Raw genomic sequence first — 15,776 nt, forward strand, 5'->3', positions numbered from 1 at the left:
TTCTGCCTTCCCCAAGGCCCTCTGCTGCGGGTACAGGAAATGTTATCTTGCTGAACTGACAGTTTCTAAGAACCCGGCAAAGAATCTGCCTGCTGACGCAAGAGATGCAGGTTCAATCCCTGGGTTGGGAAGATCCCTTGGAGAAGGAAATGGCAACCCACTCCAGTATTCTTGCCTGCAGAATCCCATGGACAGAGGAGTCTGGCGGGCTACAGACGACGGGCTCACACAGAGTCGGACACGACTGAAACGACCAAACAAGAATAGGGACAGTGGGCACAACCACACTGCTTCAGAGTGAAGTGTTTCATAAGTACTGGGTGCTTGGATTTTTCTCTTTCAAGAAATCCCTGATTGCCAGCTACCACAGAGATAATTGGGATGGTTAGTTCAACGAGAAATTGTAGCTCCAGGTATTTCAGATGAATGGATTAAAGGCTTTTTAAGGAAGGATTGTTAAAACTAGTTTTTCCTACTTCTCCATTTAAATTTTTTTAAGGTTTAAAACATACTTAGCAACTTGAGTGAAGAGCATTTCAGAGACTAAGATTCCTCTTTAAATTCTGCCAGCTTAACACAGGGCTCAGCAGCTTGAACCCCGAATTCTGTGGCCTCGCTTCAATTCCAGCTTTGCCATGTACTGGCTTAGGTACCTTTGCTGAGCCCGTCTCCCCACTGGGAAACACACACAAAAGCAGTCTCTCTCTCCCAGGGCTGTACGAGAAGCTAATGTACATACACTGCGTGGTGCTGCCTGGCTCACAGTAAGGATTCATCTCTACTTCCAGAGGGGAGATGCCACCCCCCACCCCGTCAGCTCCTGAAGCAGTTAATACACGGACTGGGAAAATCACACCACATCTAATGTAGAAAATAAGATGATGTGGATTCAATGACAATTTCTTCTTTGACCAAAAAATACACTTATTCTTGAGATTCAAATCAGGTAATGTGGGTAAGGATCAATAAAACTCAAGGGACCCAGGACACCCCACAGACTGGGGGTGAGGGGTTGGGGGAAGGCAGTGAAGTTGTGAAATCTGGCTTCCAGATCACATGGTACTGTGTGCAGTCTTTGCTCCAGACTCATGCTGTGCCACAAGCACCTCAATACACACCTATACACGCGCGCGCACGCACACACACACACACACACACACACCAAGGAGGGGCAGGGCTGCGGATTACCTGTACTCACGGCTAGGGTCCTTTCTTTACAGCCCTTATCACAGCTGTAATTCTGTAACTATTTGACCGATGTGGGCTTTTTTAATCACTGAACCCCCAGAGTCTAGCACAGCACCTGGCTCAGTTCTAAAATATGTGCTGGCTGAATGAAAAAGCTGGCCACAGCCTGAGAATTCCTCAGAGGCTGGTTTTGGCCTCACCCTGGCATCTGAATGAAGTTCAGCAAACATGAGTGAACCCTGTTTAACGCCTGGTGTCAACTGGTATCCTTCAGGAGGGTGGTAAAGAAAAGAAACAGGAGACCTGCCTGAGGAGGCAGGAGAAAGCCACACACACTCAGGTATTGCCAACAAGTAAGGAAGCAAATGAAGCCAGTGTGCACTGCTTGTTATCTTTTGGGTAAGGAGAAGAAACAAGAACACACATTTGCATTTGTTCTTGTTTACTTAAAAAGACTCATGAGATATACATAAGAAAATGAATAAGTGATTATCTATAAGAGGAGAAGGGGATGGAAGTAGGAGTGAGATTTCTCAATGAATATCTCTTTTTATATCATTTTGATTTTTGAACTATATTAAAAAAATCTAAAAAGTAAAACTTCTGCATAGTTCACAATACATTCACCAAGAACTGCTTCTTAAGGTCTGGTAGAAGTGCTCCTTCTTCCATGATCCCTCTTCTTTCTTCCCTCCAAGTGAAATTCTACACAGCCTCTATGGTTTTTGATATTCTCTTACCTAAATTTGTTGTTTGTGTATAGATAACAATATCTCAAGCTCTATGAAAGCAAGAATCACATTTCATTTTGACTCTGTACCCCTCGAGCCTACTCAGGGCCTCTCATATAGTGTGCATGTGTGCGTGCTAAGTCGCTCAGTCATGTCTGACTCTTTGTGACCCCATGGACTGTAGCCCAACAGGCTCCTCTGTCCGTAGGGATTCTCCAGCCAAGAATACTGGAGTGGGTTGCCATGCCCTCCTCCAGGGGATCTTCCCAAACCAGGGATCAATTCCAGGTCTCCCGAATTGCAGGTGGATTCTAGATTCTAAACAAATAAAATACTGCTTAAGTGGGTAGTTAGTGCTTAATAGGTACAGTTTGTTGGGATGATGAAAAAGTTCTGGTTGCACAACATAAATGCTGCTGAACTGTGTACTTAAAAATGCTTAGCTTTATGTTACATTCATCTATGGCTGGTAGCTCAGTTCACTCCAGTAAGAGAGCTTCAACTGGAAATAACAAATCTCCAATTAAAAAAGAGTCCTCCTGGGACTTCCCTGGCGGTCCAGTGGTTAAGACTCAACACTTTCACTGCAGTGGGCACGGGACTGATCCCTGTTTTGGGGAACTAGGACCCCGCATGCCAAACAAACAAATGAAAAGACCCTTTCCAGATGTTTTCCAGGAATACAATTAAGTGCTCATAAACATCTGCTAAATAAACAGACAGACATTAAGAATGCTGACTTTGAGAAAAAGCTCTCATGTTGAAAACAAAGCACACGATATGTAAGTTAGACATCACATATACATCTTTTTAAGCACTAGAGAGGCTCCTAAAAACTTTTTCTTTATTTAACTTTTAGTAAAAATAGATTCCTAACTCAGTAGGAATATACCAGTGATTATCACACAGGAGGAGCTCAACAAATGTCAAAAGTCTTCAGACTTTAAGTCCCAACCACCTCAGTCTGATTCTCTGCTTCTTCATGGAATTCCTGAAACTGGTTTGGTTCCCTTGGTTATCTCACTGGGGCTGATTCTTTCCTGCCATTCACTCCCATCCAGAACTCCGGAATTGTGGCTCACAATAACTCAGTCAGCTATAAAAGTGTCTGGAAATTAGGTATTTACAGCCAGAGTCAAGGACATAAAACTGTTTTTAAAGGGATACAGTGAATCCCAGTAGTTATCACCAAGATCAAATGTTAAAAAGTGCAATCTGTGCCTCTTTTAAAAATAGAACCTCTAAGATTAAAAGAAAAAAAAAAACCCTTTCCTGAACTCATCATTACCAGACCAGACACATCAGCCATACAGGGAGCTAACAAGACCTACTGTTTCCAGGGCAGAGAACATGAGACTTTAAAACCACAGCACTGAATGAAAGAACTGGACTCTTGCCACCTTTGCAAAGGTCACTGGACAAGTCCCTTAAATGCTGGCTTTCAGCTCTTTATCATTCTGCCCAAGAGATTCCTTTTCTTTAAGCTCTTTGTCATGGTCTGGGGAAACACTCTGACTTTCTACGGTGGTGACGGCATCTGAGTCCAACCTTCTTCTTTTCTTCAGTTGGTGCAAGTGGGATTTGGATTTCATATGTGCTAAGACAAAACAAACAAAAAAATTAGGATTTTCTACAATTAATTAATTCTGGTAGCATACAAAATTAACCATACAATTCTTGTCTCTAACAATAACAGGATCAACACATGTATTGGTATAGCTGCTTAGCATTTTAAAAAGAAGAATAAGTCATATGCCCAGCTAGCTAGCAAACTAGAGTGAGCTACAGACCATGAACCACATCTATCTGCTGGGTGCTTTCTATCACTAACCTGCACAACAATCTTGCGGGACAGTATTATTCAGCTCATTTTTTTATACAGGAGACTGAAGTTCATGGAGGTCTTATATCTTTTCCAAGGTCACATAGCAGGTAAGCTCTTTGGCTTAGCTATAGCTCAAAAAGAGATTCAATTTTCCAGAATAGGGCTCTAGACTCGATTTTCCCATATGGGGCTGCCTGTTACAGATACATTTCAGCCCACGTGGCTCAAAAGTTACAAATCCAAATTCTTGTCTGTATTGTAGGCCTACAGTACCCTGAACTGTCTTCTCACTTCTTACCAGCTCGCTCAGGCTGCCCCTCTTGGTGTGAGAACCTTCTGCCTGCGTCAGATAAGCCATCTGAATGGCTAACCCAGACACTCACACTCTCCAGCACACAATGCACAGAGAGATCACAGCGAGTATTCTTCTGATGGTCCCTTTCAAGGGGTCACAGAAGCAGTAAAAAGCTACTCTCGGCTGATATCAATTTCTGACCTTTCACCCCAAAGGCAGTTCTCAGCTTGTACCTCAAAGATGTTCCTTTTTACTAGCCTGCTCTTTTTCAAGGAAATCTTATTTGGAAATACCTAAAAGGACAGAAAACGAGATTAAATTCTCTTTTACACTTACTCAAAACATCATTTTTAGGGATTTAGAAGCAAAGTAGGAAAGGAAGAGGTTAGAAGTCAAGGAAAAATTTACTTGAGGGAAAAAGTCAGCTTTTGTCTCCAGCTAGAGCCTAAGGCAAAAAATGACCTCTGGACTGACTCCCCATGGCAGCAGGAGATGGGAGCAAGGACTTGACAGATGGTACTATAGAAGGCTCACACAAGCTCCACTCACAAAGGCTCACAAATGTTGCTTCTCTATGGCAATCCCTGAAGGACATTCGACAAATCGAACCACTAAGTTTCCTTTAGAAAAAACAATCAGGCACTCTCTTTCTCGTCCCCTTTCATCATTATGAACCAACAATAATCGAGGCTTCTTCTGCTGCCTGGGCAATCACAGCCATCCCCAGACTCTGACAATGCAGTTCATTTTGCCAGCGTTAACAGTTAACAGAACTCATAGTTCTATTGGTTGGTATGGGGAGAAAAATCTACTTCTGTGAGAATCCCAACCATGCAAAGCAGTCCTCTGAACGGGAGGATTCCACTCACTGGGTAAAATACAAGTCCTACTTGTGCGTAAAAGGAGTGAGCTTTAAACAAGTTTCTGAATACCACGTAAATCCAAGGCTTGGCAGCTAGGGCCCTTTTGGGCTTTGCTGGATGACCGTAGAAATCCAACAGAGAACCGCAATGCGGCTGACTCTGTGGCGAAGACAGACCTAGATTCTGAAGCAAGGAGCTAGAACCCTGGGGCAGGCCAATCCTGGGTTGTTGGGAAGCACCTACTGGAGATACCACTTTTGAAGAATGTACTCAGGAGGAGTAACTGCACTTCCTGTCCCCTCTCAGCTGTTTCTGCCCCTTTGGTCTCTTGGGTGAGTTGCCCGGCTTCCCTTAAAATCCTACTTCACCCTCACTGAGGTCTAAACATGAGAGGCCATGAAACTCCTCTAAGGGAGGATTACAAAGTCATAGGAGCTCTGGAAAGTTAACTGCCAACCTCTCAGTATAAAATATCTACTCGAGGCAAAGGTACAGGGCATACAATCTTCCTTTGAAATTCAGAATACAGAGACAACTCTCCCGTTTGAGAAGGCCTCCATGAAATCTGAATACAGGCTACTAGAGGAATCTGGCCATCTTTTTACAAACAAGCAGACTCCCGCATTCAAGCTACCAAAGCCCTTAAATTTCATGAAGTCAGTGTGACCCGCCCTTACAGATTTCTCTGTGTTCTACCCCAGACTCTTACCTGCCCATTCACGGTCCCCAATGATGATTCGATCACAGAGCTCACACATGTGATAACTTCTCTTGTTCTCAGTTTCACTGCGTGGCATCTTTACTGGAGTGGCTGCAGGTTTGTGGCCCTGAAAGAACAAGGCAAGGATGGGAAAGAAGCATTTGTTCAAAGAGATCTGGATATCATTCTCTGATATTAAGAGGAGTGAGATTTTCCCAAGATTCCTTTTTTTCATCCCAGAGAGCAGGTGGGCTGTGAACAGATTTTAACAACAACCTTTCTGAATGTGAAAGTAGAAACACAGCCTCCAGGGATCTAAAAGCAGCCAGCCCTTCTGCTCTATTCCATGGAAAAGAATGCTTCATTCCCCAGCATAGCAACAAAGGTGTCAGCTACACAAAGCTCCCTGAAAATCAGACAATAGACGGGACCATGATTAATAATTACCTGGATGAAACTTCGCACAATTTCAAGGGCAGGTTCAAGAACAGACTCCTCCCACTTCGAAACATCAGATACTTCTAAGCCATATACTGGGGGGACACTGGTACCAGGTCCTAATGATGACAAAGAAAAGTCGCGAGAGGTCAGCTTCCAAGACCCAATCTACTCTGCTCCCAGGACTCCAAAATCCTCAAGGGAAAGATACGGGGCCAAAGGAATAAACATTCTGACCATGCCACTCCTTTTAATCAGTAACACAAACCAAACAACTACACACAGTCCAAGAAAGACCCAGAAGGTTGATGGGTCTGGAGCCAACACGTCTGGCTGTATAATCTAGAGTCTGAGGTGTGGGATCTTCCAGATCACTCAGGAAAACAACACATAGTAACAGCCCCAGTGGCCACTGTATGGGCTGCAATATAAAAGGCAGCATGTTATAGGGGGAAACTAGCAGCTTGAAGTGAACACCTGTTCTAAGGTCCATATCATCTGATGGTGATGTCACTCTGCGGCAAGAGAGTTCACAGCTTTCTTTAGAAACAGACACTAATCTCAGGTTTGTGTATCTCCCTTCAGCAGTCTGGCACTCACAAAACTCATTAATACCATACTGATAATCACGGGCTGGCAGCAGCAGGGTATCAGCCAGGGAGCTGCTGAATCTGAAAATTAGAAAAAAGCCTTGGAACTGAAGTAGTTGCGCCCTGTTTCTAAGAAACAGATCCAGAGAAGTCAGAGAAGTATTCAAGAAATACCCTATGGCGAATTACTTCTGAACAGAGGTAAGACCGGAGGTAGCCAAATGTACAGCTACAGGCATTTCATCCAACTGAGCCAACCATGTTTAGTCTCTGCTGCTGGCTTCCTCAGTCTGCGGACACACTAAATTGTCTTCCACATCTAGGTTAAGTCAGTTGCCTAAAGGCAAACAGCATCACCCCATGGACAAAAACATCAAAGTCCTCGGAATGCCAACGGCTGGCAGGTGCTGGCCTTTTGACTGTGCCAACCACAAATAAGAGTCTTCATAAACCGGACTGGGCTGCACCTGCCACCACATGGAAAGGTGAGACTGGGAGGGTGCAGGCGGCATCCACAGCACACCTGGCCGTGGCTAAGCTCTGCACCTGTTTCCAGGCCACTCTATATTTTCCTTTCCCTTCTAAGTCCTTTGTTGGGCTTCTGTGCCCTGTCTCAGCACCTTTCAACAAGTTCTCGGCTCCCAGCTGCTATTTCTGGCTCAGGTCCAAGGCCAAGCTGGGGTGGGGAAGTCCCTCTGGCTTTGTGCCAGAACCGTATCCCAGCAGACCAGCCCCTGGCCAATCACACATGGCTCCTGATTTACAGGGCAGCTGTGCCTTTCACTCCAGCACCAACGCTGTGTGGGCACACACACGAATGAGGAACGAGCATATGACGCACTGTGCCATCAACCCGGAGTGACTCAGAGATGGGGGGGGGTTATCGCAGCTTTACCACAGGAAGAAGTTCCAAATCATTACCCCCCAAAACCCCATCTTTTGTTACAGACTAATTGTTAGGTCTGGTGAAAAAAGAGGCTGTGTTAGAAATCTGTAGTAGTGAACTTCAGTTTCGGCTGACAAAAAGACTTCTGTCTAGAAGGACGTGCAGAGAAAGCAAGGTAAGTAGAAGAAGTGCACGGAAAACGCTGGCAGAGAATGAGAACTGAGAGAGCGATCCGTCCAACATGGACCAAGGCGTTTCTGTCCATAGGCACTGGGGCGGAGGGGAGGCCTCGGCTGTACTCATCTGTAACTAACTGAGAGCAGAAATTCAATGGCAAAGGTGAACAGGAGTTGATTCAAAAGCATATTTTAAAAGTGCCCAAAAGATAAAAACAGGGTTTCATTTATGCTTAACCTCCTTTAAATTAATCTTTTAGCTCATGACCACACCATTCCTGACCCAAGGCCCAGTACTAATGGTGTCCAGCTAAAGGTATGGGCTCAAGGAAACAAGTGTGGTGGGTGTACAGCTGAGTGCGGACTTTGGAGTCAGGCCTGCATCCAGTACTCTACTGCCTATTAGCAAGGGGATTTTGAGCAAGTTATTTAACTTCTCTAAGCCTCTATTTACTTATCCTCAGAAAGAAAAGGAAAATGCCCACCTTGAAGTCCCAGTAATAAATGTATTACACCCAATTTAGTGCTAAGGATATAGTACAGGGTCCAATGAATGAGAATTTCCTTCCCTTTTCCTTAAAAGTGCTATTCAACTGAAGTTAAGAGGTGCAGCAGCCTGAAACACCACGTATCTGAACACAAAAGTAATGCTAGAAGAACTGGTAAAGGCTTTGTCTTTTTATACTACTTATCTGGCCCCCAAACCATTTTAATTATGAAAGCCTTCCTACAGACATCTAATTGTTCTTCAGCTATAAAATTTGAAGCTAAGATCAACCCCAAACACCAACTCTACTAAGAAAATATTGCTACCTTGCTCTTACTAGCTTGCAGACAGTACTCAGGTGTTTAAGGCATAACGTAGCTTCTTCCTCAGGAAGAAGTGTTTCCTGAGGTATCAAAAGAAAATACCCCTGGATAATCACTTATGCAACACCCCCAGGTCAGATCCAGAAACTAAAGTTTACTTTTTGGATGAGCTGAGAATGCCGATGTTCTATTGAAAGCAGACCCAGAGCATAAGGAAAAACAATGAGACTTACTGCTCAAAAAACGGTTTTTAACCCATCGGTTTTGCTTCCGGGCATATCTCTTAGTCACTTGTTTCAGAGCCTCAATACCTGAAAGACAAAGCAGATATAAGAAGCTCTAAGTACTTCTCACTCTGCCGCAAGGAAGGTCCAGCCAGCCTGGCATCGGAGAAAACTAGCCACATCAGCATACTGGTGGATACTTGCTCCGTGAAAATCTCTGTTCTGAGCTGAAGGCCATTTGGGACTCTTTCAGCCTCAGTTCTTTCTCAGACCATACCAGCTAGACACTCTATCACTCAAGGATGTCCAAGGCTAGGTTAGATGGAGAATTCACACCTTTCTTTAGGAGCTGGTTTCTAATCTCTGGTGTGCATTTTCCTTCAGTGATCAGGTACTCGTGAAATTCCTTGAAGCCAATTGATTGGAAGATACCATGTTGATAGTCCTGGCTGGGAACAAGAAAGCATCAGCGGATAAGCCATTGCATCTGAGAGCTAGAGGACCCTGGAGATGATCTAGCTGAACCATTTCATCTCACAGATAGAGAAACTGAGATCCTGAGCAGTCAGCACCTCTCTGAAATCCTTCCTCTACACCCCCCAAACAGCTCCCAGGTTATTTCCGTTGAAAATTAACTCCTGGGAATGTTGGTGAGATTAGAAAACTGCAACTGTAACAAGTACACCAACCCTCCTTCCCACAAGCCGAGCCAATGCCAAGGACAAAGGCTAATAAACAAGTAGATCCAAAGCCAGTATTGTGTTTATGGTCTTTTGACCATAAGCAAGGAATGAAGAGTACGTGGAAGTAACAGCCAAATTCTCACCTATTTTCTGCAACTTTCTTCTCATTATAGCGTTTGTGAAAATCTCTTAGTTCATCCAAGAGACCAGCAGCAAGCATGTTATCCACCCTCTTATCCAAGCGTTCATCTAGAACTTGAATCAAATTAACTCATCAACCAGCAAGCCTGCCGAAGGTGCGTACTATACATGATGAATGCATAAGCTGCCACAAAGAAGAGAATTTGTTCAAATGGAAGAAAAAGTTCAGAGTCCAAAGATTATCTAATAATTCATAATTATATTCAGTCACAAACTCTGCAATTCAATAAAAACAGCAAGAATGAGGCATATCATCTTATTATATAAGGAGAAAGCACTAGCCGATTCAGAGAGTCAGGCCTCCTTCCACAGGGGCCTTCTCTTTCTCCTTTGGATCTCTCTGGATAGCAGCCCCCTTCCCATCCCATCTTATCTCACCCTTGGTATCTTATACTAATGCCAGGAATACCTTTACCTGCTTTCCAGACCGGTACCCAGGGAAATGACACTGTGCCTTTGGTAATGATAATAAAATTAATAGTGACCACTTGCTTAGCACTTATTATGAGCCATTCATATGCCACTAAGAATATGTTTTTTCAAAACAATGTTTTATTGAGGTATAGTTGACTTACTCTAAACATTTATATACAGCAATATATTACTATAAGCTTTATCTCAGATGGACTCTGGGATACTAAAGGACTTTTACCTGTCTGTTCCGCATGAAGCCAGAGGATGCATGGGTTAGGGAACTTCAGAGGGCCTCCAAGGGGACCACCGCCTTCCTCCGCATGTTGACGATGAAGAAATTCACTATGAGAGATTCCCGTTTCCTCAAACACTTGCAGGCTCCTAAGTCATTTGAAAGAGTAGAGTAGGCACATCCATAAAAACCATTCAGTTCAGTTCAGTCGCTCAGTCGTGTCCGACTCTTTGTGACCCCATGAATTGCAGCACGCCAGGGCTCCCTGTCCATCACCAACTCCCAGAGTTCACTCAGACTCACATCCATCAAGTCAGTGATGCCATCCAGCCATCTCATCCTCTGTCGTCCCCTTCTCCTCCCGCCCCCAATGCCTCCCAGCATCAGAGTCTTTTCCAATGAGTCAACTCTTCACATGAGGTGGCCAAAGTACTAGAGTTTCAGCTTTAGCATCAGTCCTTCCAAAGAAATCCCAGGGCTGATCTCCTTTAAAATGGACTAGTTGGGTCTCCTTTCAGTCCAAGGGACTCTCAAGAATCTTCTCCAACACCACAGTTCAAAAGCATCAATTCTTTGGCGCTCAGCCTTCTTCACAGTCCAACTCTCACATCCATACATGACCACAAGAAAAACCATAGCCATTAGGAAATATTAATTCTCAAGTAACATGAGAGTGGCTATTTATCATAGAATGCCTCATTGTCATTTTCACCGTTTAAGCCCCTGAACACATGAAGGTCTAGGGTTATATGGCAATCCTATAGCTACTCAGAAAAGAGTTATAAAGAAAACTTAAATAAAACTACCCTTCTAAACATACATAAAATTCTCTGAAATCTTTAGGTTCAGAAACAACAGGTTTCTTCTACACAAACAGAATAGGACATATTCACTTTCAAGTAAGCAGTAAAAGCTTGCTGGGATACCTTGTTATAAGCCAACAAGTCTAGTCTCGCTGGAATGCCTTTCCACAGTACAAAAGTATGTTGTATATCCAGCTCATCAACTTTCTTTTTAAATATGTCTAATGAAGAATGCTTCAGACTAATTCAGTACTCGACTACACACACAAAGATCACTGGAGAAAGAATCCACATACTTAAGCCACCATCTACTCTGTTAGTATCTACTATGTTATGCAGCACTAGGTAATTTAACTCTCAAATCTATACTCTACCACTCTGGGTGATAGCAACTTATCAGCTTGAAAGTGATCTATCCCTTCCTGATCCAATTCTACTTCCTGAAACCTTAACACAAGAGTAGAAACCCCTTGTCTTCCCCCATCACTGGTCTCGCAAAAGAGGACTTACGAGGGAAAAAAAGTAGTTTAATAGATATCTTACTTATCTGGAGGTTAGAATATACAGCCTCAAACAAAAAGAAAGATGAAAAAGGTCCTTGGATCTTCTTTTAGAGACTCTAGAATTCCTGCTCCGAACCTATTGTTCTTACTAAAATATACTCTCAACTCATTACTATTCTACAAGTAGCAAAACAAAGAGAAATGATAAGAATTGATTAATAAAAGGAATAGATAATCATACCATAAAACAATATAGAAATGAATGTTCATTTAGTATCCCTGAGTTTTCAAAAAAAATTTTGGAAGATTTCTATTAAAATGTTTACAATAAAATGTTTGAATACTGGAAAATATATACTTCATTTATCTAGAATATGCATTATTAACAGGGTGATACTGACCTCAAGGGACAAAAAACACTTAAATATCATAATCATGTGCAGCCTTCCAAAGGGTAACCGTAACCAAAATCTTCAAGGAGAGGAGGGAGGGAGTTACAAGAGAAAAAATTTTCTAAAAAAGCTTAAAGGGCAGAGTGGATAATAGAGAAGGCTTAAGAAAACATTGATCTAGAACACTTGAGTGGAGTATTTCATAACCCCTATCAATACCAAAGGTTGCTACAATATTTAAAGTGTATAAACATCCATATAGTAGATCCTCATTAGAGCCTCTACTCTGCCAGATATGGTGTCACCTCCAGCAATGCATAAAAACACACCTAAGTGGTGATCATATTGTAATGTATAGAAGTATCAAATCACTATGATGTGCACTAGCAATCAACACAGTGTTCTAGATCAATTATACTTCAAAACAAAAGAAAAAGAAATCAGATGTGTGGTTACCAGAGGCTGGGGTGGGAGAAGGGGGCACTGAATGAAGTCAGTCAAAAGATACAAGCCTCCAGTTACAGATAAGCAAGTACGAGGCATGTAACGTACAGCATGATAAATAAAACTAACACTGTTGTAAGCTATAAGTGAAAGTTAAGTGGGTGGCCTAAGAGTTCTCATAACAAGAGTTCTCATAACAAGAAAAATGTTTTTCTTTCTTATTTTCTATCTATATAAGTACACTAAACTTATCGTGGTAATAATGTAATGGTATTTGTAAAAATAATCATTACGCTGTATACTTTAAACTTATACAGTGCTGTATGTCAATTATATATCAAGAAAACTGGAAGGAAAAAAGTAGGTGTAATAACTGATAAAATGAAGATGTGGTCAGAAGTGAACAGAATATGGAGTCAATGAAAATGCATATTTATGGAGGAAAAAATAAACCATCTAATACTAGGGAGGGAGGAAGAAAAACACACATAACACATGAGGCTTCAATTTCAAAATAACCTAAGAAAACATGGTTAATAAACTAACATCATCTCTTTCTTCCCTTCAAGAAAGCCTCCATGTGTTAAGGTGAGCTGATCAATATAAGACAATTTATAAAACTCACCTCCAAAAAAAATAAATAAATCAAGTTATGGAAAAAAAACAAAATTAAAACCTGCCTCCCAGTGGGCAGTGTGCTGGGGCAGAACTCAGCCACTGCTGTATGCCAGAAAAAATTTATATGAAAACTGTTATACAAGCAAAGATCAGATAGAAAATGAAGCAAGAGTACACAGGCCTTAGGGAACAGCTGCACTGTATTACGAATTTTACACGTGACAGCAAAGTAGGGTGCAACTATTAATTGAGGGAATTGGACTAAGGCAGTAACTCAGGGCCTCCTAACCTGCTGTCGGAGAAGGCGATGGCACCCCACTCCAGTACTCTTGCCTGGAAAATCCCATGGGCGGAGGAGCCTGGTGGGCTGCAGTCCATGGGGTTGCTAAGAGTTGGACACGACTGAGCGACTTCACTTTCACTTTTCACTTTCCTACATTGGAGAAGGAAATGGCAACCCACTCCAGTGTTCTTGCCTGGAGAATCCCAGGGACGGGGGAGCCTGGTGGGCTTCCGTCTATGGGGTCACACAGAGTCGGATACAACTGAAGTGACTTAGCAGTAACCTGCTGTGCTAGAACACATCAATCTCCACTAGACGCTATTACCAAACCTGTCTCGCCACCCAGGCACCCTGAAGAACTGACTGCCCTCTACCTCTCAAGGGGCTTGGGGTCAGTGGCCCCAGCTTTCTTACCTGGCCACTTTGCGCTTGTCATGTGGGTGCAGCTTGGCAGCCATTTCCGGGTCAACCTGGCTTAGGCGTTTGTGGAGAACATGGCCATCCTCCTTTTCAAGCTCGACTTTTCGGTCGATCACTTTCTCAGTGCCCATCTCCTGCGGCTATCAAACAAAGGTTTAGAGGTAAATTTAATTAAACAATTCAACAAACACTGATACCCTGCATGTGCCAGGCACTTTGGTTAAGTGTTAGGAACACAACCTAGATCAATCAGAAGGTCTTGCCATATAGTGAGAGATCATAAACAGAAAATCCCAACACACCACGGTAGTGCTATGAGGCCACAGCAAATAAAGAGAAAGAGGATCTACTGTCTAGGCAAGTACTCAGGTACACTGCTTCCTTGTCAGAAGTATGAGCTACCCTGACTAATACATCTATATTAACACATCCAGAAGTCTAGCTTCTCAACAAGTGTGATCCAAGAATGGACCAGAATTTCCAGCACATTATACTGAATAGTTTGCAAAGTCCCACCCTATGCAATACCACCTCTGTAAAAAAGGTTGATGTCAGGTATCTCCCTGACATACCGATTGTTACAGCCATGAAATGCTGAATCAGACTAACGTACTGTTAACTTACATGGTGATGCTAATTAGTCCACAGAGAAGCATCTTTCCCACATACAGCCCGTACCCTTAGGCCAGCCTAGGGGAGCACACTTCACATATGGAAATTGGCACTTGCTTCAGAATATTAGGTAGGAAAATTAGTACAGTTGCTGAGTATAAAAAATAGGCAAGAGTCAACTTTCCTCCCACTAAAATCAGCTGGCAAGAAAGAAGAACCCATTTCCTCATTGAACTATAAGGGAACTAAACATACCTTAGCATTGACAAGAACTTTCCAGAGCAGAGATTCGATGTAATAATTGGTTCCTCCCACGACAATAGGAATTTTATCTCGGGCAAATATATCTTCAATGTGAACGTTAAGAAAGACATCAAAATATTTACTATTAAGAAGAAAATGCTAACTCACTTGGAAGTAGGAGATAAGTAAGAAACCACATTCGTCATATTTTTGATACTAGTCTTTACTGTTTCTCACGAGTTCTCAGAATCATTTCCTATCAGTTCTGGAGAGATTTGCATAAACCAGAGACAGATGCATGATGGTAATTCCTTCCAGTTCTAGAACTTTCTAAGCCTTGCTACTCAAATTCAAAGCTTGCTTAGTATTCCAAATCAGCTTAACAAGCACAAGCCTAAAGAACTCTCACAGAACCAAGTGTTAGCTGCTCAGGAAGCCACGAAAATGACATCCATTATGTGACTTTGCCTTCTAAGGCAAATTATGAGCTGGTAGCTCTAAGCCATGGTTCTTAGACTCAGTCAGTCTTCACCATTCTGGGGTAGTAGTATATATTTCACACTTGAAACTCTACCAGATGACCTGGGAAGCACAGGATGTAAAGACAAACAGATTTCAATTACCAGCTCCAACACTCGGCAAGTCATTCAAGCTATCTAAGCTCCAGCTTTCTTACCTATAAAATTCTCCTGAGTTCTTATGAGCATTACATGTGACAATGCAAATAAAACCCCTAAGACAATGCTGAAATACTTTTTTCTACTGAGTAAGCACTCAATTTACTTGTCATTATTGTTCTCATACCCCTGCTACTTGGAATTCTTCTCTTTAGAATCTCTGTTAAACAGATAATATCTACTTTAAGAGGAACTGTGCTTCTGAGGGTATCTGATAAAGAGACTTTCAACCTAGATAAAGACTCATTTATACATTTCTTCCCCTTGCCAGCCACTCTGTGGGCACAGAGAGATGACCTCTTTTCTATCAGAAACCCTCTATAAGAGGTTGGGGTAGGGTGGGGAGAAAGATGTTACCAGTCAAGGATTATAAGAAATACGTCCATTTTTTAAAAAGAGAAACAAATTGTATGTCCCCCCTTTAATTAAGTATAAGATTCTTCCTCCATAATGCATGGAACTACAACTTCATCATTTTCACTGCTGATACAGTACTTAAATAAACAAGGCACATTTTATATATTC

General features: G+C 42.4%; 1 protein-coding gene across 3 annotated transcripts in view; it reads right to left on the reverse strand.

The window, feature by feature from the left end:
* Nucleotides 1-1,613: 1,613 nt before the first annotated feature.
* Nucleotides 1,614-15,776, reverse strand: part of TRIT1 (tRNA isopentenyltransferase 1) — a 57,726-nt gene continuing 43,563 nt past the window's right edge. For 2 of the 3 annotated variants that reach the window (XM_086380840.1, XM_086380829.1), the window contains 9 exons: nucleotides 14,587-14,683; nucleotides 13,714-13,859; nucleotides 10,263-10,405; nucleotides 9,553-9,664; nucleotides 9,063-9,175; nucleotides 8,736-8,813; nucleotides 6,050-6,159; nucleotides 5,612-5,729; nucleotides 1,614-3,516 (listed from right to left, as the gene is read on the reverse strand). In XM_086380840.1, the coding sequence (XP_086236966.1) occupies nucleotides 3,347-3,516; nucleotides 5,612-5,729; nucleotides 6,050-6,159; nucleotides 8,736-8,813; nucleotides 9,063-9,175; nucleotides 9,553-9,664; nucleotides 10,263-10,405; nucleotides 13,714-13,859; nucleotides 14,587-14,683 (1,087 nt within the window). In that variant the 3' untranslated portion in view covers nucleotides 1,614-3,346. Of the gene's footprint in view, nucleotides 3,517-5,611; nucleotides 5,730-6,049; nucleotides 6,160-8,735; nucleotides 8,814-9,062; nucleotides 9,176-9,552; nucleotides 9,735-10,262; nucleotides 10,406-13,713; nucleotides 13,860-14,586; nucleotides 14,684-15,776 lie in introns of all 3 variants that reach the window. The other variant, XR_015156393.1, reaches the window with a different exon arrangement.

Source organism: Bos grunniens, chromosome 3 (genome assembly GCF_055505025.1).
Source record: "Bos grunniens cultivar Pamir isolate PY7600 chromosome 3, Bosgru_T2T1.0, whole genome shotgun sequence".
NCBI classification, from domain to species: Eukaryota; Metazoa; Chordata; class Mammalia; order Artiodactyla; family Bovidae; genus Bos; species Bos grunniens.